The sequence below is a fragment of the Dendrobium catenatum genome, unplaced genomic scaffold (assembly GCF_001605985.2).
Source record: "Dendrobium catenatum unplaced genomic scaffold, ASM160598v2 original_scaffold_76227, whole genome shotgun sequence".
NCBI classification, from domain to species: domain Eukaryota; kingdom Viridiplantae; phylum Streptophyta; class Magnoliopsida; order Asparagales; family Orchidaceae; genus Dendrobium; species Dendrobium catenatum.
Window position 1 is genome coordinate 178,543 of NW_021394673.1, and position 24,164 is coordinate 202,706.

At 34.9% G+C, this 24,164-nt stretch overlaps 2 protein-coding genes across 2 annotated transcripts; both read left to right on the forward strand.

The window, feature by feature from the left end:
- Positions 1-400: 400 nt before the first annotated feature.
- LOC110116574 (pathogen-associated molecular patterns-induced protein A70) lies at positions 401-1,286 on the forward strand. Its single transcript, XM_020850216.2, has one exon. The coding sequence runs from the start codon at positions 735-737 to the stop codon at positions 1,026-1,028; it is 294 nt and encodes a 97-aa protein (XP_020705875.1). The 5' UTR covers positions 401-734; the 3' UTR covers positions 1,029-1,286.
- A 4,318-nt stretch (positions 1,287-5,604) lies between these two features.
- Positions 5,605-18,981, forward strand: LOC110116563 (dehydrin DHN4-like). The gene is made up of 2 exons (XM_020850203.2): positions 5,605-6,184; positions 18,131-18,981. Exons 1-2 carry the CDS (start codon positions 5,641-5,643, stop codon positions 18,769-18,771), a joined length of 1,185 nt encoding a protein of 394 aa, XP_020705862.1. The 5' UTR covers positions 5,605-5,640; the 3' UTR covers positions 18,772-18,981.
- The last annotated feature ends 5,183 nt before the right edge of the window (positions 18,982-24,164 follow it).

Below are 24,164 nucleotides of genomic sequence, written 5' to 3' on the forward strand. Positions count from 1 at the left end.
TCTTCTCTGATTACTTAATATCGTCTGATTATGATCTTCCAACTATCATCGCTAGAATATGATCTTTTGACCACCATTATCGCTACTATCCTTCGCTCAACTACAGTCATTTGACAACCATCACTTGACTAAAGTTGCCCAACCTTCATTGCTCAACTATAATCCTTCCACCTCCCTTACCTTAGTATCCTCCAACAACTCTTGTTTAACTATAATCATCTGAAGCTACTATTATCCAACTACAATCATCACACTATACTCACCCGACCATATCATTTACTATAGTCCTTTGAAGATCGATTAATCATTCATTAATTTTAAAATAAATCTCTTAATTTTGAGCCTATCATAACCACTTCTTGTTCACCAAAATACTTTTCTTCTTGATTCGGGTCCAAAAGATGCCTGCGTGCCGCCTCTGCGTTCCTTTCCTCCCAATTGCAAGCAGACCTGGTCGGTAACCTACTTTCATGGAAACGAATCTCAAGCCACCCTTTCAGGACCACATTTCCCGGCCATAGCTACTCCACCACGTCTCTTTGAAAAGCTCACGCCAAAAGCTCTCCTGATTCCTGAATCCCACTCCAAAGATTCTTCATTTGCTTAGTCGGTCAAAAAGCCTAACTTTACAGCTCGGCTTCACGTCATCGACTCTCATGAAACCTATAAGAGGAGACCTCACCTCTTCGTCATCATCAGACCAAGAGCTTTAAAGAATCACTGTGAATAAAAGTATGGCAAGTGAAAGAGCAGAGCAAGCAGCCATGGCCAGCAATAGAAAGATCTCCTCCAATACCAGCTCACCATCCTCACTATCTCCAGCGCCACCGACGGCGACTGAGCGGCCGCAGGAGAAGAGAAAGCCGGGAGGGTCTAGGGCTGGTTTGTGGATGAAGAGAATGGATATGGCCGAGGAAGACATAGATGCCAGTGCGGAGCAGTTCATTAAGAGGTTCAGAGAGGACCTATTGCTTCAGCGGCTTCAGTCGATTGAGAATTACAAGCAGATGCTTGCAAGAGGAGTCTGATATATCTTGCTTGCTTGCTTGCCTTTTTCTTTTGGTGGTCTATGGATTCTTTGTTATATGTAACTGAATTTTTCTTTTTTAAGGGTGAGTGATCTTACGAAACTGGTGTGCAAGTTGTGTGTTTGTGACCGTTAATGGCTTCCTTGTCTGTGAGTTTGGTGTATGAAGGAAATATTGGTGTGTTGCTTGCATTTATTGATTCTCTGCTTGCATTAATTGTAAGCCTGAGCTTCGAATAATGAGATTACTTTTTATTTGTGGAAATTTTCTTAATAAGCTTATTCATGAATTTTAAATGATAGTATTAGTGATCATGAACGAATAAAACACTAAATTATTCAAATTTATTCATTTATCGACCAATTACTCATAAAAGTATTCAAAATTATTCGATCAGTTAATTAAATAATCTTGCAAGATCAGAGCTCCATCAATCTGAGAGCCAAATCACAATTAGCTTGTCAAGTAAATTAATTAGTTCATTTACATCTCTTGGGTTAGCTTTTAGATACACCAACAATAAGAATAATAAGTCTTAGGCTTCCTTTGGGACAGCTTTCGTACTGCTTTTTAAAACAGCTTTTCATTACAAAAATTTCAAATTCAATAAGATTTTACTAATTAAGAAATTTTTGTACTAAAAAATTGTTTTAGAAAGTAAGAAGTTAGCCATCTCAAACGAAGCCTTAATCTCACTACTAAGTGAGGTCAACCCTAATGGCTAATGCTAGCTTATATATATTAGTCATTAGTTTATTAACCCAAGGTGCCAATATTAGGTGTAGAAGAAAGAAAGCAAAACTAACATTCATTCATCAATTTAATTTCTAAGGAATTGATAGAAGCACATTGAACAACCTATTCATATATTTAAAACATACATCAATCAATTAACAATACAAAAAAAAAAGATAATATCCAGTCCATATAGAAATAAAGATTGTTTCAATCTCCAAAATTATATAATATCAAAACAAATTAGTAAATTAAAAAAATACCAAAATTATTAAAAGAAAACTTTCATCATTTGTCAATACAAAGGCTTCACAATCATTGAAATTAGTATCACTAAATTTAGTTATAATACTGAAATCTTTTTTTCTTGGGACGTTTAGTTCAATTAAGGCAAACTCATACGCACATCACATACGCAAGACTCGAACTCATGACCACTTAGTTGGTAGCCAAAGCTTTCAACCAATAGATCAAAATGAGCTGCATATACTGCTTTGAATTATAATACTATAGAAGGGAACAATAGTGGAGAAGGGAGAAGAGAACAACAAAAACTGAAAAGAATACCAACTATGCCAATAGATTAAAAACCTTAAATTTTAATGTTCATTAAGATGGTCAAGAACATGCTGTCCGTTTCCAAACAGCACAGAGGCTTTTGAGTCTTCCTTCAATGCTGGTGACAGTGTAGGATGATCATAAGAGCTCAACAGATCTTGAAACAGTTAATTAATGCCTTGATTTGTGCTATTAGTTGGACAAGAAATATCAGAAAATCAACTTCTGCACATGCTATTGCACATAATGGTTGCAAAGTTGTCTATGATGATTGGTTTTGAGTTTGATGAGAAGGGAAAGGCTCTCTGGCTCTCGAGAAATTATTCTGTGCGGACGTCGGATGCAACTCTACGTCCAGATGTCACGATATCGAGCGGTACCGAGCATCGATACCGGTACCAAGCCACAATACAGTAAAAGAGTGACGTGGTGTTTTTTTATTGATCTCTGGACATCGTTCGGTGTCCGCACAGAAAAATTTTCCTTGACTCTTTAGATGTTGATATGAGAAACAGGGAGTGAAATCCAAGCTTGAATTTATCTTCTCCCACATATCTCAGCATCATTTGCTCATCCCAAGCACATCACTTAAATTCTTATATATAGAACCTAATAACTTGGCTGAAATGTATTTGAAAGCTGCTGTCCTTACGAATTCAAGCGTGATAGGCAATTCTCCCTGTCATAGGTGAATACATGGCTCATAAGATTAAGCTAATTCACCTGTAGAACATGACATTAACCCTTAATGTTCTTGATCTTCAGCCCAGAAATAATCTCCATAGAGTTTTATTATAAAAATCATGGATTACAACAGCATAATATTTTAGAAGACCAATAAAGTGGAACAGCACAGCAGGAAGTAAAACCTGAGGCAATTCATTAGGGCTATCAGAGTGAAATAATATGAATTAAAGCACTCAGAGAAATCTACTGTGAAGGAACTTGGATTGAACCAACAGCACAACAGTATTCAATACTGTCAAAGTATATACAGCCAAATAAATAAACAATTATTGGTATTATGTCTTGTAAATAAGATGAGGTGGCTTTAGCTCATTGGTTGCTAGTTCTTTACTCTACTTATATATACCTGTAATATCTCTTCATGAATACAAGTTTTACATTTTCTACTTTCTATTTTTCCTGCTTCCAAATCTCTTCTTGATCTTGTCTGAGAAATGTATGCGATATCGTTTCTTCAAATACAAAATTAAAAATAAGCCACAAGAATATTATGCAGAATTTCTTGAAGTGGTAGGTGAGGCAGAGCATCTTAGATAAAACGTTTTTTTGGGATAGCTGATTTAGTTCGTTACATGTTTCTAGAAAGCTGCTGCTGCCTGCCCGCCGCACCGCGTCCCGCTGCGAACCGCTGAACCCACCGCGTCCTGCTGCGAAGTGCAAACCCGCGCCGTTGCCCGCAATGGATAACGGGTCGTGTCGGGTTGACCCGAACCTGAAGCGGGTCGGGTTCGAGTTGACCTTATTGGTGTCGGGTCAATTTCGGGTTCGACCCGAACCCAACCCGTGAACCGAAATTGACACCCCTGGTTGTAGCTTACTTTTAGTTTCGGTTTTGTTATTTCACTGGAAGCTTTTTCCTGGCTGGGTTTGTTTTGGCCTGGAATTCTTGTTGCTGTTGTATCTTCGTTTTTGTTCTCCTCATTATTTTGTGTTTTTTAGGAGGGTTGTTATGACCTTCTAGTTTATTCTCCTGTTTGTTGGTTGTGTAGGATATTTCTTCTTTGTTTTTTTTCCCTTCTTTTTCAGACGGAATTCTCTTTATTTTCTTCTTGTTTAGGCGTTGTTTTATTTTCTTTTGCAGCTGTCACACTTTGACATGAAACCAGAGCATAACTCTTACATGGTTACAACACAAACAATTCAAAAAAAAAAAAAAAAATCTCACTATTATAGGCATTGGAGACTTTAATCTAAGCAAAGTCAGTAGCAACTAATGCCAGAATCATTGAATTATTTCATTTACAACAAGGTGTGGACCGAAATTACACACAATGATGATTTTGACGGCTTTGGTCCTGACTCCTGCGACTGGGTGCGATTGGCAGTGGTCTCATTTTCTTGTCTTTCCATTTAAATGAATAAATATTAGATCTACCGTCATGCACCACCCCACTATCAAATTGTCAAGACCTATCAAAATAATATGGCACACATTCATATCTAAAACATCACAAAGAACCCCATAAATATAGAGCTTACTAATAGTAAATATAACTCAACACATGCCTAAAATTAAACATTCCATTAAGTATATATATCAGATTGAGTTTTGACCTATCATTTGAATTAAGGAGTAGCTAAGTAGAACACTTGGTTGTGTTGTCTAGAAATCCAACGAATCCATTGGCCGGAAAGAGTTTTAAGAGTTGGGGTTTCTATATTAGATGGTTATGGGGGAATGATAATTTTGATATATGATACAACAAGTTTGAGAAATGAAGAAAAAGGAGGGTCATTGATTTGCAGTATGGAAGTGTGATTGGTTAGCAGGGAAGTGTCTGATTGATCCATTGTAAAGAGCTCGAATTGCTAATATGTTATGTGCTTCGATATCATGAGTAAAATTGAACTTGATGCACTGTAACATTATGAAGTAAGAACCATATAAAAAATAGAGGAATTGCAGAATCCGAGAAAATCATTTTGTATTACTAACACTGTGTTAACATGTCTTCATTAACATTTAGGGTTGAGAAAAAAAATTATTTGGCTTTGTTCAATTGAGTTCTTGGAAGAGATCAGAGACATAAGGTCATGAAAATGAATTATAGGACCAACAATTTTTTTATTTTTGGGACATTTAGGCCATATAAGACAAACTTACACACACACAACACATACATGAAGACTCAAATCCAAGATCTCTCAGTTAATAGCCTAAGCTCTCAACCAACAAGCCAAAATGAGATGTGCTAAACCGATAAAATTAGTTCATGATATCTTATTGCTAAAGAAATAATAAGAAATGAAGTAGACGGATGAGGGCCAACAGGATTAGTTTATATTATCATTGTAGAGTTTATTAGTACTCAGATCCTATCCAAGGCACGTCGGCAGTTCGTTCACTCCCACGTGCAAGCTAATAGAGCCACCGCGACAATCCCCATTCCTCTATTCCACACGCGTCGCCCATTCTCGCATCCTATCCATCCAGCCCACGCTACAATCTCGCACGTGTCCCCCGCTCCACCGCCCCTCCTTCCTATAAATTCCCATCGTCATCTCAACGTTCATATTGCAAGCAGAAGCAACTGAAGCAAAAGCTAATTCAAAAATCTTTATAGAGAGGAAAATGGATCCGTTAGGCAACAAGGTGGGACACGGACAGATCGACGAGTACGGCAACCCCATCACCGGACACGGTACCACCGGCTACGGCGATCACCACCACACCGGCGGCTACGGCGCCGAGCACGGGACCGGAGCCCAGCAGCTTCATGGCCACGGCACCGCCGGCCATGTTGACCAACACCATACCGGTGGCTACGGCGCCGGCCATGCTGTCCAACAACACACTGGTGGTGGCTTCGGCACTGAGCACGGGACCGGAGCCCAGCAACTCCATGGCGGCGGAGCGACGCCGGGGGTGCTGAGGCGGTCGGGAAGCTCGAGCAGTTCGAGCTCTTCGGAAGACGATGGACTGGGAGGGAGGAGGAAGAAGAATAAAGGGATAAAGGACAAGATCAAGGAGAAGTTGCCTGGAGGTCATAAGGATAGTCAGAACCCGCAGCAGCATTATGATCAGGGTGTGGCTGTAGGAGGGCCGACGCAAGAGACTGAGAAGAAAGGGATAATGGATAAGATTAAGGAGAAACTTCCTGGGAGCCACGGCCACTAATCAGAATGTGCTTAGTAGCTCTGAGCATCGATGTCCATCTTAATGGAGAATAATCGTCATGTGTTCTATGTGCTTGATGTGCATGTGCCATTGTTTTTTGGCCAAGCTTGTATTTTGTTTTTTCTATTTCGTACTTTGTATTCTACTTTCTTGTGTGTTTTATTATTATGATTAATATTATCTACCCTTTATGATTATAAGTTCATGGTAATCTAAAGACTTCTTTGTGCTCATAAAGTTTGGAATAATTATTCTGTGTGGTCTGTAACATAATTTAGAGACCAACCAAAATGCGTCACGACACCTTGTGCTCGATACTATTGTTTGATACTGCTCATATCGTGGCTCGGTACCGCTGATGTGGTGCATACTAGTTATTCTCCGGACGGCGTTCTATACCCAATCATGATGTAGGAACATTTTTAGTAGAATAAATTCTTAGGAGTAGTTTATCCTTTATTAGCTTATGTGTATGGTTATGGAGTCTTCTATCCTTTATTAGCTTAGGTGTATGGTTCTAGAGTCTCTATTAAGCCTATATATTCAAGATATTGTAAGGAAGGAGGCTCATCGATGAATATTATCTCTTTTTAAAGCTTTAAGCTTGGTGTTACCTTTTTTCCCTGGATTGGGATTATATTTCTTCAAGCATCGTCTTCTTCCAACGATCCAATCTACATCAAATCACCACACAAAATAATTTCTCAATGAGACGAAGGACTTTGGAGAAACTTAAAAAGATCCTTGGGATTGAGATCAAATATGATAGAGAGAATCAAACACTTTTTTTTTTTAACACAAAACTCTATATCTAAAGCAAGGACTCCAAATATTGGTTTCAATGAAAGGACTAATATGTGAACACTCCTTTAGCCCTATATTTCAAACAAGTGCATCAATTTCATTAAAGAGTGAAAGAAAAAAAAAAAAGGAACATATTTGGTGTTTAATATACAAATCTATAGTGGGAGCCTTTATGTGATGGTGTACAAAATCTAATATCCTTCATGCTAGTACATAATCTTATTATAGACCATTGGTGTATAACAAAATGAATTTTATGATATATTTTGGCTATTGGTCAGAAGTTAAATAAAAATAAGATGATATTTAGTTAATCGTCTAGTTGGGTATATGCCAATTCTAACTTTGTTGATGATCAAATTTCAATCAATATTTGGATGTGTTTGTCAACTAGTAAGTTAAAGATCAACATTAAAGATAAAAATTGTTTTCTTCTATAAATGAAGTGCATAGGATAAATTAAAAAATGTATTCAAAAAGTCATTTGTCTAAAAATTTGGAGATTTTATGTGATAATTATAGTGTCATTAGACTTAGAAATAGGTTCAATTTTAGATAGGTTGTATCTTAGGTGCATTCTATCTTGTTTTGAGCTTATGAATGGGTTGGTTTTGTATGAGAAAGAGAGCCAACAAATACAATTGATTTAAGGCTGATTTTCTCTCCAATGAATTCCATTCTCTCCCCTACTCTCTCATAGGTGAAAAAAATAAGAAAGAACAAGAAGGCTTCCTTATTCCTTAAGAAAATCCAACAAATTGGAATTAGAGCCAGGTGGAGGCGATCTCGTAAAACGAGGAGGGTGTTCTTGTAATCAAGAAAGAGGAGGGAGGAGGTCCACAAGGATAGAAGCAATAAGCTTCGAAAGAGGGCGGTCCATGTGGTCTGAGCCCACATGAAACTTATTTGAGAGGTTGAAGGCTGCGTCTGGCTTGTTACAAATAAAGATGCATGAAGGTACATGTCACAATCTAATTCGACCAGGACATGTCATATCGCATTGAGCTATGATAGACAAATCTAAAGATCTACTTTTAAAACTATTTCATTTTTTTACCAGTATTCATTAAAATAAAGTATAGACTACATAATTACTAAAATATTCAAATACTAAAATTAAATTCATCCACAAATTTTTTTTCATTTCATCAAAATAGATATTTATACTATAGTACATGGCTACATGCAAGAGCTACATAATTAAAAATTTAACTAGTCATGACTTTACAAAAATTAAAATAGAAAAATATCTATGACCTCAGATCTAATCATAAACTGCTGGTTCACAACCTCTTTTCCCTTTCCAGATCCTAAAAAATAGAAGAAAATCACAGTAAGCTATAACAACTCAGTAAGTCACACAAATTAATCTAAATTTTTAAATATTTTTTTTATTAAATATTTTGTTGAATATTTAAAAATAGTTAAATACATTTTAAATAAATAGCTAAACTGAGAATCACTAGACTTAGAAATATAATAAATGCATAATAATTATTCTCTGATTTAAATAACAGTACATAATAAAATAAATTAACATTCATATCATAGAGTATTCCAATTCACACTTCTTAGACCTAGATAAAATCTCAATGAATTATGACCACATGACTCTCTTTTTATTTGTACTTATAATATCAGAACTTATCACATATTTCTGTCTCAGATAGAATCTCAAATGATTCTGATACCTTATAACTCCTAGTAATATCCTAACACAAACATAATATTAATGGATTTTGGCTTCTTTTGACTCCCAACAGATATAATTTAATCACATATGCACATATATCATCAGATTATAATAATTAAAGAGTAATTAAGCATGTATCAAAATTTTACATTATTGTATAATGAAAAACAACATAAAATATTCCAACAAGGCAATAATTTATATTTTCAAAAAAATATTAAATTATCAAGAATTATGAAAAATGATATTTTAATTTTTATTGTATAACAATACTATTTTTCGATATCCAAATAATTTTTTATTCAATAAAAACCCCACAAATTTAAAAATTCCCTGTGAAAGATTTCTAGAAATATTTAAAATGTGCATAATTATAATATTTATAATATATAAAAAAAATATTCCAACAAGGCAATAATTTATATTTTCAAAAAAATATTAAATTATCAAGAATTATGAAAAATGATATTTTAATTTTTATTGTATAACAATACTATTTTTCGATATCCAAATAATTTTTTATTCAATAAAAACCCCACAAATTTAAAAATTCCCTGTGAAAGATTTCTAGAAATATTTAAAATGTGCATAATTATAATATTTATAATATATAAAATGTTATGAGATGAAAGTCTTACATGCACAAAGTTATTCCCATTTTTTCGCTAACAGTTACAAAATTTTAATCAAAATATTCATTAAAACTTGCACATTTTTAAAAATTAAGATGTAGATAATATGATTTATCTCTAGATGAACAAGTTTTTCAACTAGGTTGACGGACAAATAAGGCCCAAAGTCGCCCAATACTGGACTCTCTTTCTTTCTTTCTTTTTCTCTTATTTTCCTAAAATGCTCTAATTTGATTCTCTGTTTAGGAAAAATGAAAAAGGCAAAGCATATATAATAGTGAATTTAGATATTTAAATAAACTATAATTATTCTAATATTTTAATATTTTTTAAAATATTATTTTTATTTTAATTCTTTTATAATTTCAAATCCAAAAAATTTCAAAAAAAAAAATCATAAATTAACAAATTTTATTTAGAAAATTATGACGAAATAAGTTTGCAAAACGGACACCTGAAGGTCCCAAAAACCTCACTTGTACTGATAGGTATCAATTTCTAAATAAATTTTAATAGTGACAAAAACTTATGAAAAAATTAGAAAACCTAAAATACAACACTATAAATGTTCTAGTAAAAATGATTTGTTATTTGGAGTTATAATAACTACAGAAATAAGTATTGACTGTTATAGGTCAAAAATTCTTATAAGAAAATTTATGGATTTCACAATACAGACGGAGTAGAAAATTTGGTCAACGCGGGCTTTACTGCCCATGGAGGAAGTTGGGTAATGTGGTTTCACGCATAGATTCTCTTTGGTGTCTGGAATGCGTGAGGTGGCTATCGAGGGTCAAAGTAGGGGTGGTAGTGTCACGACCCAACCCAACCGTAACGAATCCCTTCGCGTCGGGCCGCGACAAATATTGAAAATCCAGGATCTAGTCATGGAATTTGCTTCAGACTTTCTTTCAAATATTAGACACACAGAAAACATGTAGCTATTATAAATATCCAAATATATAGAACAAAATATATTTTCTTCTTTCATCAAAATAATCATGTACAATATAGTGTATGGCTACAAACAAAAAGAACAGAACAGAAAAATCATGACTGCACAAAAATAAAAAAAAAAAAAAATATTGGCAAATAAAACATATATCACATTTAGCAATTCGGTCCGTTGCCTGCATTTTTTCCCAATCGACGCGGTTCGAACCTCACGGCAGACGAGGGCGCACGAGCGGGCGCACATGCGTGTTGGAGCGGCTAGCAGCTGCGCGGGAGAGGTGACGAGGCCCGCGCGCGGGAGCAAGAAGCGTCGCCGGCAGAGCGGCAGTGCGCGGGAGCGGGAGGCGTCTCCGGCAGAGCGGCAGCGCGCGGGAGCGGGAGGCGTCGCTGGCAGAGCGGCAGTGCGCGGGAGGCGTCGCTGGCTTAGGGGTAGCGCGCGGGAGGCGTTGCCGGCAGAGGATTTTTTTTTTAATTTGATCGGCGGTTTAAGACCGCCGGAATAATTTGCTGCCGAAAAAAATCGACGGAATTTATTTTCCTACGCCATTTTTTCCGGCGGAGTTTTAACCGCTGTAAAACCGTTGGAAAATTACAAAACCGCCGGAAAAGGCTCCATTATCGTCGGAAAAGTCCGCCGGAAATGGACGATTTTCCTGTAGTGGAAAATCAGATCACGTTAGAAAAATCGTCAGCAGCATAATGCCAATATGCAGAATTTTCACATAATTCATAAATTCAGAAATTTTCCAAATTATCATAGATAGTGCAAAATATCAATATAAGACTTTCATTGTACTGAAGCAACATATTTCAACATCCAAATAATTCGTTATTCAATTAAAACATCCTAGAATTCACAATACCCAGTAAAAATTTTCTAGAAAATACTCAAAATGTGCAAAAATATCATCTCAGAAACATATCAAAAGTTACGCGGTAAAAAGTTTATCAGTGCAAAATGAAACGAGATATTCGCTAATGGAAATAAAATTTGAAACAGAAAAGCCGTCAAAATCCATATTTCTGAAAATTGAGAAGGCGGAATGTGCCTTACCTCGAGTCGGTCAACTTTTTCAACTACAGCGACGGACAAAAACGGACCGAAGTCGCCCAAAAATCAATTTTTCTTCTTTTTCCTTTGATTTTCTCTCTCCTGGGCTTTTCTCTCTCTTTAAAAAGATCTCCATCCAATATATACACATGCAGATCGTACCAGACGAAGTGTATTCGTCCCGGGACGATTTTCCCTCTGGACGAATTTCGTCTTCAGACGAAGTGTATTCGTTCATGGACGACTTGCTCTCTGGACAACCTTCGTACGCACGAACCAAATTTCATCCTGGGACGAACTTCTCTGTCACCTGATTCTGTACTGATCGTCCCGGATGATCCAACTTTGTCCCGGACGATCCTGGAAGGAAAGACTGAAAATGAGCTTTCACAGGTAGTGCATTGGCTGGTTAGAATGAGTGCGGGTAGAGCACACTATTAGCCTTGCATAGCACATGATTGGACGTATGAGATGCTTTGTGGTAGCGGAGCCAGCTGAGCTGGTTAGGCCACATGATGGAAGCCAGAGGAGGGGTTCGATGTGTGGACTATTTATACGAGATGAACGTCAAATTTTGTTGTGTGAATTTCACCCATGTATAAGATTGATAAGATGCTGGCATGCATACTTGCGGGTAATACGTAGGTCGTGGATCGAAAGAGATAACAAACTTCGGTCATGCAGAGTTCAGGTGTGCATGATTAATGGCTATGGGAGAGCATATGCGATGTAGCATAGATCAATAGAGATTCAAGAAGATGGAGGACATGCGGGGTACATGCTATGTGTGCGGGAACACAGGGCTAGTGACAAAGAGATTGTGTAGGCAAACCAAGCCAGGGGTGTTCACATGCAGGGTTCATACTAAGGAGGTGAGCTTGACATTTCTTGGACCATGTGAGTTTAAGCGACAAGATGAAAGCAGGTGGAGCTGGGCTAGGACTCGAGTAACAGGAGACTCAAGAAGATGATAGAGCAGTTCTTGAGGAAGTCAGTAATTGTTCGTTGGAGGCAAATGGCAGGAAAGATCAATGGAGCTGTTCTTTATGGACAACTTATATATCTTTTCTTATCTTTGTAAAATCAAATCAAGGTGGACATTCTTACAAACTCTATATTTAAGCAAGTACCTAAGAGATTTGGTATAGATGAAAAGACTAAATGTGTGAGCATTATTTAATTATGTATTTCAAACTAGTGCATCAATGTCACCAAACAATGTGAAAAAAGCATATATAAAGTATTTCATATGCAAATATAATAGGAGAGTTGATTTATGTGATGTTGTGTACCAAATCTAATACCTCACATGTTATTAGAATGGTGATAAGTAGGTATAGCATAATACTAGCAAAGGCCATTGAATTAAAGTGAAGTGGATTTTGTGGTATAATCTGAGTATTATGGATATTGGTCTATAATTAAAAAAAAAAAGAGGATTGTTAATGATCTAGCTGGGTATGTCAACTCTAAATTTGTTGATGATCATTATAAATGTTTACCAACATTGATTTCATCAAATACTTTGGATTTGTAGTTCAGAAAAATATGGAGATTTTCTTTAATAGTTATAGTGCTATTAGTTTGGCAAATAGTTAAGTCCATCATGTTCTCACCAAGCATATTAACAATCGGTGTCACTTAGTTAGAGAAATAGTATAAGAGGGGGATGTTCTACTCTTGAGAATTTGACACTGCATATAATCATATAGATATATCAATGAAAGTGATTATAATGATTAAATTCAATTTTAATGTTATTTGTACCTGATCAACATCTTTCAAGTTTTTAGCATGTATGAGTGCAATGGAAAGAATCATCACATTTGGAAGAAGCTCGCCAAAGTGGAGATTGTTGAAAATGGCTCCTCTTTTAGCATCATAAAATTTTAAATGGAGATCATCATAAAATTCTAAGTGAAGACTATCTCAAAATCCTAAATGATCAATACTTACAATAAAGTTCTAAATAAAGCCAACTACAAAAATCTATAGTACATATTATCTAAGTTTTCAGTAATGGTTAATCATCAATGTTAGGAGATCAATTATTTCTTATATTAACACATGTAATCCTTACCTATAAATCATCACACAAATAACCATTCAAGTTTATAATTGCTTCTACATATCCATGAGAATCCAGAGATAAGTGGAGTAAACTTTCTTTCTTCAAATTTATAATGATTGCTGACTCCGATGAATTAATGTATATAAATTGTGAAACTATATTAAACTCTTACATTCTTGTGTGTAAGTTATTTTCTCTCATTACAATTTGAAACTTCTTCATAATACTCGGCCTCTAGCAATTACTTAGATTATTTTTGACTATGAAGTAGATTAATTTAACGTACATGCATCTTTGAAAAAATAAGTAGAAGATTAATGATAAGTTTTACCTCTACATATATCATCCTAAGCAAGGGCGGATGCACTATGGGGGCATGGGCCCCATTGAAATTTCAATAATTAAGTCTATAAATTATTTCTTAATCAGTATTTAATGGAAAAAATATATTTATTTTGTTGCCTTTCAAGAGACTCTTCCCATAATTGTATTTGTTTCCCTTCCCAATATTCTTTTCCCGCATCTAGCCAGTAACGATGAGACGTCGACGAGCGGCGACCATTCATGCCTAAAGAGTCACTCCGGCATCGGTGCGCCAACAAAAAAAGCCTTACGAGTCACAACCTATAAGTTCATTAAGATGTTCCTCGGCCAGGCTGACACCTCCAAATTTCCAATAACTTGCATCCAACTTCCTTGTTTCTGAACAAAAGCTTCCTCGTTTAAGTATCATTCCGCCTTCTTCTTTGTGCAGAAGCTATGGGTAGAGAAACTTTTATATTTTCTTGAGGCTTTTCCCATTTCTGGTTGTTGCACTTACATGTCTAAAGCTTTTGAGATAAATTGGAAGATCATTGAAGGACGACCGGCAATAGCAATGGGCTATTTTTTGCAGTTCATCGTTGCCAGTGGCTGCAAGGCAGCGATCGATTTCGCAGGCGGCGGGAGGCCTTAGATATTTCGAAATTCTTTTAAAATGTTTTTCAGACTTGCAGCCATCTTGAGAATTTTTTTAGGGAGAGAGAAATATAGAATTTTTTTTATTGAAGTAAATAAATCCAAGAGAATGAAATATTCTGTTTTGAATAAAATAATTCATCTTGTTGTTTTAGTACTCTGTCTTGATCAAAAGTTTTATTTGGAACTGAAAAATTACTTAAGAACAAAAGTTTTGTTCGGAATATAATTTGAAAAATCACTCAAAAAAATACAAAAGCTTTTATACTACTATGTTAATGTTATTACTTTCTCATTAATTAAGGGATATTTTCAGAGCAAAGAATTTCAAGTGGTCATAAAGTTTACAATTATGTTACAGTTGTGAGGTGTTTTTTTAAGTTATTTATCATTTAATTTGTTTAAATTTTTTTTGTTATAAGCACAAAATTTATAACCTAAATTTTAATTCAAATTAGATATGGAAATATATTTCAAAAGAAAATTTGAAGAAACTGATCAAGATATTATATGTGAGGAAAATAATACACAAATTAAAAAAAGTTGTGTATAAACAAATTTTTCTAATATCCCTGTCGATCCTGCATTAAGAATAAACATTTTGGATTATCATCCTAATGAGAGAGATAGTATTTGGAGACATTACTTATTGAAAGGACCGTGTCAACTACATAATCATGAATTCTTGCGCATAATAAATGTAGATAAATTTCATAGATTTAATTATGCATGGTTTGATGAACATAAAGCTTGGTTAAAATATAGTATAATCAAAGATGTAGCTTATTATTTATTTTATTATATGTATAAACCTCAGATTGTAGAACAGACTAGCGGTGACAGTTTTGACATGAAGGATTTTAAAAATTAGAAAAAGAAGAAAAACTTTCATATTTACATTGGTAATATCAACAGTGTACATAATCTTGCTAGACATAAATGTGAAGATTTAATGAATCAAGAAAGAGATCTCATATTAGCTTTTGAAAGATCTTTTGATCAAACTCATAAAGATTATCGTATACGACTAAATGCAAGTGTTGAATGTGTATGTTTTTTTTAAACAAGGATTAGCATTCCGTGAACATGATGAGTCAAAGGATTTAGAGAATCAAAAAATTTTCTTGAACTTTTACGCTTTTTTGCTATCCATAATATAGATATAAATAAAGTTATTTTAAATAACTATCTTTGAAATAATAAACTAATAGCTCCAGAAATCCAGAAAGAAATCACAGAAGCTACGTGAATTGAGGTTTGAAATATTATTATGGAATAATTAAAAAATGATGTATTTGCGATTTTACTGGATGTATCACATGATATATCAGTTAAAGAACAAGTTATTATTGTGTTACATTATGTTGATACATGAGGGTGTGTAATTGAGCAATTTATTGGGATTGTTCATGTTGGGGACACATCATCTTTGACACTAAATATGGCTATTGAATCACTATTTATGAAATATGGGTTAAGTGTGATACAACTGCGTGAATAATATTACGATGGAGCAAAGTAACATACGATGAGAGTTTAATGGGCTGAAAATATTAATCATGAAAGATAATTGTTCAGCTTATTATGCATTTTGTTTTGCACACCAACTTCAATTAGCATTAGTTGTAATTATAAAAAATCATGTCCAAGTTGCTTCATTCTTTAATATTGTGACTAGTTTGCTAAACATTATTGGTAGTTCATGCAAAAGAAGAGATATGCTAATAGGAAAATATTATGACAAAATTATTGAGCAAGTAGAATGTTGATGAGTTACAAAAGGTCGAGGTTTAAATTAAGAAATTGCTCTTCAAAGATTATGAGACACTCGAAGGGGTACCCATTATAATTCACTCATCAGTTTAATTCTTCTGTTTTGGTCTATAATAGATGTTCTTGAGATTGTAATACATGCCATATCTAATAGTGAGCAAAAACGCAAATCATATTCCCTATTTGAATCAATGCAAAGTTTTGAATTTGTTTTTAATTTGCATATGATGAAGACAATATTATGAGTTACAAATGAGTTATCACAAGTATTGCAAAGAAAATATCAAGATATTATAAATGTCATGTCTTTGGTAAAGTTTCTAAAGAAAAACTTCAAAATAGGATAAATGATGAGTGGGGCAATTTATTTAAAGAACTTGGATTATTTTGTTAGAAGAATAACAAAAATATTTTAAACATGATTGATACATTTGTGATACATGGAAGATCAAGACGTCGTACTGAAAGTATAATTAACAAATAGGCATCATTATCAAATAAAATTATTTTACACTTTCATAGATATATAACTTAAAGAGCTCAACAACATGTTTGATGAAATTAACATAGAATTACTTATGTGTGTGGCATGTTTGAATGCATGTCAATCAATCTCATCTTTTGATAAAAAAATGATTGAAACGCCTTGCAAAATTTTATCCGTCAGATTTTTTAGAAATGGATCTCATCATATTAGACAATCAAATTGAAAATTTTATTGTTGATGTGACATCGAATGATGCATTTATGAGTTTAAAAGAACTTGGCGAACTTGCTCAAAAAATAGTGAAGACTAAGAAGAATGATATTTATCCTCTCATGTTCTTACTTATAAAGCTTGCTTTAATATTGTCAACTGCTACAAAAACAGTTGAACGAGCCATTTATACAATGAACATTATAAAGAATTGTTTACACAATCATATGAGAGACTCTTTAATGAATGAATGTTTACTTACTTATATTGAAAATTGTTGCGTCCTGGAGTATTCGCGGCGGTAGAGAAATATATTTAATGTCTTAGCATTTTACGAAGATCCAGCACACAATCAGATAAGTGAGAGGGTGTAGCATTCATAAGAGACACCAGAGTTTTTTACGTGGAAAACCCCTGAAAAGGAGGAAAAACCACGGGGCCTGGCCCAGTTTGAATGAATCCACTTAATAATATTGATAATGACTTGATTATACAACGATTTCAAAAAATGAATAATCAACGGGAGAAATTATAGATGTCAGATAAGAAGAATCTCAAGATTGATGTTCTCAATTGTAAGTTGTTGGTTTTATCATATATTTTATGTTTTTATAATGAATCTAATGATTAAAAATTTTTTAAAACAGTTACTATCGATCCCAAGCCTGAATGAAAAAGGTTGAGATTTTTTTTTTTTTATTACTTCAATAATTTGTGCCCCCACATAAAAAAAAAATCCTGACTCTGTCCCTGAGCCTAAGATAATAATCAATCAAAAATAAAGAATGGTTATGTTGTATATGTTAAAGAGAAATAAATGACAAACCATCTATCCAAATTCCAAAAACTATATGCTAATTTAAGTTTCATTTGAAATAAAATAATTTTTAATATAAATATTTTTTAAATTAAAAATTTTATATAAAAAATTACTTTAAAAAGCAGCTAGAAAACTGTCCCAAAAGAAACCTTAATTTATGATATCATTATAGAGTTCATTAGTAAATATGAAGGAAGAAGTCGGCCAATATACAGTATTAATTTATATTATCATCAGTATTAAAAAAACAGTACGAAAGAAAAAAAAAATTAAATAGGTGGCAGCAGAGTCTATCCTAAGCCCTGTCGGCAGCCAGCCAGCCCACACTGTCCCGGAAACCTGCCACCGCGACGCCACCCATTCCCGTAATCCCACACGCGTCGCCGCTTCACGCATCTTATCCACTCAGCCCCCATTACAAGCTAGCACGTGTCTTCGTGTCTCTCCCTCCACCTCCTCTCCCTCCTATAAATTCCCCTTCTTGATCTCTCCTTTCGGCATTACCAGCACAAGCAAAGAAAGAAACAGAGAGACAGAAGGTGATTAAGAAGTTTGCATTGAAGAAGATGGATCCGTTGGGTAACAAGGTGGGACACAACAACGAGTTCGGCACCGCCGGCCATGGTGACCACCACCACACCGGTGGCTACGGCGCCGAGCATGGCACCGGAGCACAGCAGCTTCATGGGCACGGAACCGCTGGCCATGTTGACCAACACCACACTGGTGGCTTCGGCGCCGAGCATGGCACCGGAGCACAGCAGCTTCATGGCCACGGCACCGCTGGCCATGTTGACCAACACCACACCGGTGGCCTCGGCGCCGAGCATGGGACCGGAGCCCAGCAGCATCATGTCGGTGGTGCTACGCCGGGGGTGCTGCGGCGGTCGGGAAGCTCGAGCAGTTCGAGCTCTTCGGAGGACGATGGACAGGGAGGGAGGAGGAAGAAGAACAAGGGGGTAAAGGACAAGATCAAGGAGAAGTTGCCGGGTGGTCATAAGGGTGATCAGAATCCGCAGCATCATTATGATCAGGGAGTGACCGCCGCTGCCGGAGGGCAGACGCCTGAGACTGAGAAGAAAGGAATACTGGAAAAGATCAAGGAGAAACTTCCTGGGAGCCACAGCAACTGATGGGACTGTGCAGATTTGGTGAATAATGGGTTGGTTTGCGGTGTTTACTAATAAAGATGGTTGGTGTGAGCGTGCTATTGTTTGCGGCCACGCTTCTATTTGTATTTCCTTCTTATTTTCTGCTTGTTTATTGTTGTATTTCATGATCATGATTATTATTGTCGTCTATGTTTTATAATAAAAAGGGTGTGTGATATCTTGTCTTTTAAATTCTAAGACTTATGTTTAGAATTCATGTTGGTTGATTTATAGACTTTTTGAAAAAAGAAAAAAACATTTGATTTCTTATTTTGCATAAAAAATATAAATTACACTATGAGATGTCAAATCCCTCTATAGAAAAATAGAAAGTTTAATATTCTAAAATTTCATAAGATTTAGCATTAAAAAGAGCAAGAATTTTAAAATTCTTGCGATCTACAATATACGTGGCAATAGAGTGAGGGATATTTCGTCTTAGCATCATATATATCAAGCACATTAAGAAAATATTATGAACGCTAGAAAAATACTAGAGATTTTTAAAATAGAAATCATGAAAAAGAGAAAATCATTGACCTAGTATTTGAATACATTACAAAAGTTTGATATATCCTTGGAGTCAAATTCGGTATAATTACAATACAAAAGAGAGTTCGACGACAGTCGGTGGCCAGGCGGAAATTAAGGGACATTTGGTGGTTGGGTAGAAGATCCGGGACGGTCAAGGCAATGATCAAGGAGGACCTTTGTAGCAAGAGAGATCTTAGATTTATCTTTCTTCTTCCTATCCACATTTCTTTGTGAAGAATGGGATGTCTATTTATAATTTTTTAATAGTGATATGACTATTAAATAAGAAGAAAATCAAGGACAAGTTAGGAGTGTTTCAAATGAACAGCTGATATCTACTCCCTTGATCATGGACCATTTATCGTTGGATTCGTCTCGTCAAGTTGTGCCATTCGATTATAAACAAACATAGCATTTGATCATCCAATTTATGCTTTGAAACTTCTGAATGAGTTTTGGGCATTTGATTTGGACCGCTGAGCTTGGATTGAATCGAATTGGTTACCGTTAGGTTCGTCTTTTCAATATGTTTATTTCGACTAAGTTTTTTTAAATCAGAGTTCTGATCCCGGAATTAATTTTGGGGCCGCATCTAATTGCTTGAGAAAATTTTCATACTGATCTAAAACCTTTTGAGAAGATTCACTTAGCAAATGACTTTGCTACATTGCAGCAGCTACTGAACATGTAAGAGATATTAGCAGAGTATGCACTGAAACTTACCATCTGGCTTTTAATTAAGAATCAACTTGTTTGTGGAGTAAAGTAAAAGGACCATGGGTGGAAGACGAGTGACAGAGAAGGAAAAAATGCAGGTGGCAGTCGGAAGTCAAGCAGAGCATTATCCAAAGGAACGTCGGCAGCTCTGGAATCCTGCCCCCTTAAGCGCAAACGCGTCGCCACGTTTTGACTGCCAGCCAAAACAAAAAGAACACCCAGTTCATCCCATCCTTCCAGCCGGCAGAAGCTCCTCCGTGTCTACCCGTCACCGCCTCTGCCTCCGATAAAACATCCTCCCGATCTCCTCATTCGTCACACGCAGTTCAAGCACAATAAACGAAACAAAGAGACTAAAGCTAGCTCTTTTAAAAGAACGCTCGCATCAGTGGCGGAGATGAATCCGTTGGGCAACAAGAAGGTGGGATCCACGGACAAGCTCGGCAACCCCATCCATGGCCACGGCACCACCGGCTATGCTGATCACCACCACACCGGTGGCTATGGCGAACAGGGCACCGGAGGCCTGCAGCTCCATGGCCACTGCACCGCCGGACATGTTGACCAGCACCATACCGGAATTCTTCTGATGTGGAATGTCTGAATTCCTTATGTATTTCTCTTAAAAAAGAGTAATTTGATGTTAATATGTTTGAATTTCTCTATAAAAACTGGATTATTACATACAGCGATTGCAACTTGAAGTCCACAAATGCTTCTATTTCATTCAGTTTTTTCTCTTTTCTCTTTCAGTTGACTGTCCACAAATATAGCAATTGCCACTTAAATTAGTTGGCCTCATCAGTTACTTCATGAGTTTGCCATTCCTGCTCCTAATAGGCCAACACAATTGTTTTGTGACAATCAAGGCTAATATCATTGGTGTTCATGCTTCACTAGATCAAATTGCGGATATTTTTACCGAGGCACTTTCAATTTCTCAGTTTCAATTACTTCCAATCAAACAGATTATTCAAATGGATTTAATAGTTGTTTAACTGTCCCTAATTTGGACACTAAGGTTTCGTTTGGGACGACTTTCTAGCTGCTTCTTAAAACGCTTTTTACTACAAAAAGTTAAAATTTTTGTATTCGAGAGCTGCTTTAAGAAGCAGTAAGAAAGCCGCCCCAACTGAAGCCTACGCTCTGAACAAACAAGCTTTTGAACGATTTCAACTTTAGTGCTATACTGAAAGAAATTAACCTCCATCATATTCATATAATCTTATGCTGATAGCAGAGAAGATTATAATGTGATGGGAGAAGATAGATTTTGAGAGAAGCAAGATTATCAATGTGATTAGAGTAGTTGGACTCATGGACTGTGAGGGTTGGGGCAACTTGAACATGATCTTATCTTTGGAGATGCAGGGACAAAAAATTTTCATCAATTTATGAAGGACAGATATCAGGTTACCTAATAGTAATTTTAAGATGAACTAAGATTCTGTAACCCCTTATAGGTTATTTAACAGGTAAATTTACAATAGTTTACCTATTGATGGGTGGGCAAAATAATAATTCTTATAGTTCACATATTGATGATCATACAATATGATTCAGATAGATCAAAAGAAAGGAGAGTACGAAAGTTTTGGTGGGCGTTATGGTATCATTTTTCACATGCTCAAAACATAAAATATTTTTTTACTCAGGCTTCATTTGGGATGACTTTTTTATTGCTCTGTAAAGCTATTTTTTAGTTAAAGAATCTCTTAAAGCAGGAAAAAAGTGGTCTTATTGCTTTTCAAAAGAATTTTTTAGAAAATTATGTTTTAAAAAGCTGCTCTAAAATGCAGAAAGAAGATTGTCCCAAACGAAACCTGAGTCAAGGCGAAGTGTATTTAATTTGTTAGTTATAGATTAAAAGTTATAAATAACCTATAAAGAAAATGGTATGTACATACATCAAAACATTTATCTTATAATATATATTACATAAATGCATATATATATATATATAAAGTAATAAGCATGCAAATGATAAGTACAGTGCATATCTATCATAAAATATTACTTCATTTATATAGATAAATGCTTTTCTAATATATTATAAAAAATTATGGTAAGCCGATAAATGTTTCAAAGCTGCTCCGTGAATTTTGATTTGGGTTTGAATGAATAAACGGTATATTCTTTATGCTTAATAAATAAATATAAGTTTAAGGTTTTGTTTGGGATAAACTTTTTTTTTTTTTTTTCATATGGGCTACCGCAATCATTATTTTTGTTTAGCTAATGTTTTCTTTTACTTTTTCAATGCTTCCAATAAATTTGTGTGTTAGAAAGCTACTTTCTATAACAACTTTCACAAAAGCTGCTTTCTCCAAGTATAACAACTTTACAACCACCGATATAAAAAACTATAACTATCACAAATGGGGTAATTTATTACATCCGGTCACCGGACGCGCAAAATAGGTTCGGACATCCAATAAAAACATGTCACGTCACCTACGTTTTTACTGTGCTTTTGACTGCACTTTAACTGCGATTTAGGTGCGTTTTGACTGTGCTTTAGGTGTGCTTTGACTGTGCTTTACCTGCGCTTTTGACGAGCTTAATTTAAAATAATATTTTATTAATATCCGGACATATCTCCATATTCGGTGACCAGATGTAATAATTTGCCCACAAATGGACCCTAAATTATATTTCTCATGATGAAGTAGTTTTATTCAAATAGAGTATTTATATAAATTTACATAAATCATAAATTCATTTTTACTCCTAAAGAAATAATTTGAAGTACATATACAAGGAAAGTAGATTACAAATTTAAAACAAAAATCTCTTTATAAGACTTAGGCTTTGTTTGGGACGACTCTCTTATTATTTTGTAAAGCTATTTTTTAGTATAAAAATATCTTAATAGCTGGGAAAATGCAATGGTCTAAAGCTGTCCCAAACAAAATCTTAGGATTCGATTGGGATGGCTGCAACTTTTTGTAAATATAGATATAAAGTATGTGTACATAAAGTATCTTTCGAAAAATTACTGTCGAAGTAGCTTCCTAATATATAGATTTTTTGAAAGCTGCTAAAATAATAGCCAAATAGAAACAATAATTGACGTCTGAAAAGCAAAGCAATAAAAAGCTATCACAAATGAACTCTTATTCAAACTTGGTTTAGTGCAACTTTTGGTCACTATTTTTTGATGCATTTAAAATATTTTTATGCTAGAAAGCTGCCGCATAAAATAGGGGCGGATCCAGCTTCTTTTTTCAGGGTGGGCAAAAAAAATTTTTTTGTGAGGGATGGACAAAGATGCTTAGTATTTATAAAATGAGGGCAAAAAATTTTTTTAAGAGGGGGCAAAATACTCAAAATATTCCAAACAATCCCTCTAAAAAAAAAAAAATTCTCCTCAAGTCAATGGGGGTCCGCCCATGGCAGAAAATATAATGAAAATTGTCTGTAATGACGGCTTCATTTGGGATGTCTTTCTTACTGCTTTTTCAAACAGCTTTCTAGTAAAAAAATTAATATTTGTACTAAAATAATGTTTCAATAAGAAGTAAGAAAGCCGTCCCAAATGAAACAGAAGCCTCTATATCCTCAACATGATTTGCTAGAGAGAGAGAAAACAATTGGCTCATTAAACGAGCGTTTGGGCCTAATCTTTTTTTTTTTTTTTAATACAAATTTCTCTCCTAATTCCGATTCATATAATATTTTGTCTTCTACACTTTTCCACAGGCATGCATGCAAACTAAAATGGCAAAAAAGTCTACTTTTTTGCAACAAAGAATTCATTCGGCTGCACGTTTGATCACGTTCAGCATTTCTTCTGCGTCCGAAAAATGGTAGATCTGTATTCAACCATCGTATAGACTTAATGGTCAATAGTTAGCTGTACATTGTGCTTTTTCTCAAAGCAGCCATCAACTTCAGATTTGAAAGAGCAAGAAGAAATTCATTCCATTTTTTAGAGAGAGAGAGAGAGTATTTAGATATAATTTTTTTTTATAAATAATACTAATTTTAAAGCAATTCTAATGATATTCATAATCATTTTTATATAATTTATATCATTTATAGTTACATGAATCTTTTTTTCTCCATTATATTATATTTAAATCTAATAAAAAAGATCATTTTTAATACTTTCTAATCAAATG

What these genes read in the sequence shown, in the direction of transcription:
- LOC110116563 (XM_020850203.2), top strand. Translation starts at nt 5,641, where the DNA reads ATGGATCCGTTAGGCAACAAGGTGGGACACGGACAGATCGACGAGTAC. An exon ending in TCCTGGGAGCCACGGCCACT is followed by an intron (nt 6,185 to 18,130) that starts AATCAGAATGTG and finishes CTTGATCTCTCC; the next exon opens with TTTCGGCATTACCAGCACAA.
- LOC110116574 (XM_020850216.2), top strand. Translation starts at nt 735, where the DNA reads ATGGCAAGTGAAAGAGCAGAGCAAGCAGCCATGGCCAGCAATAGAAAG.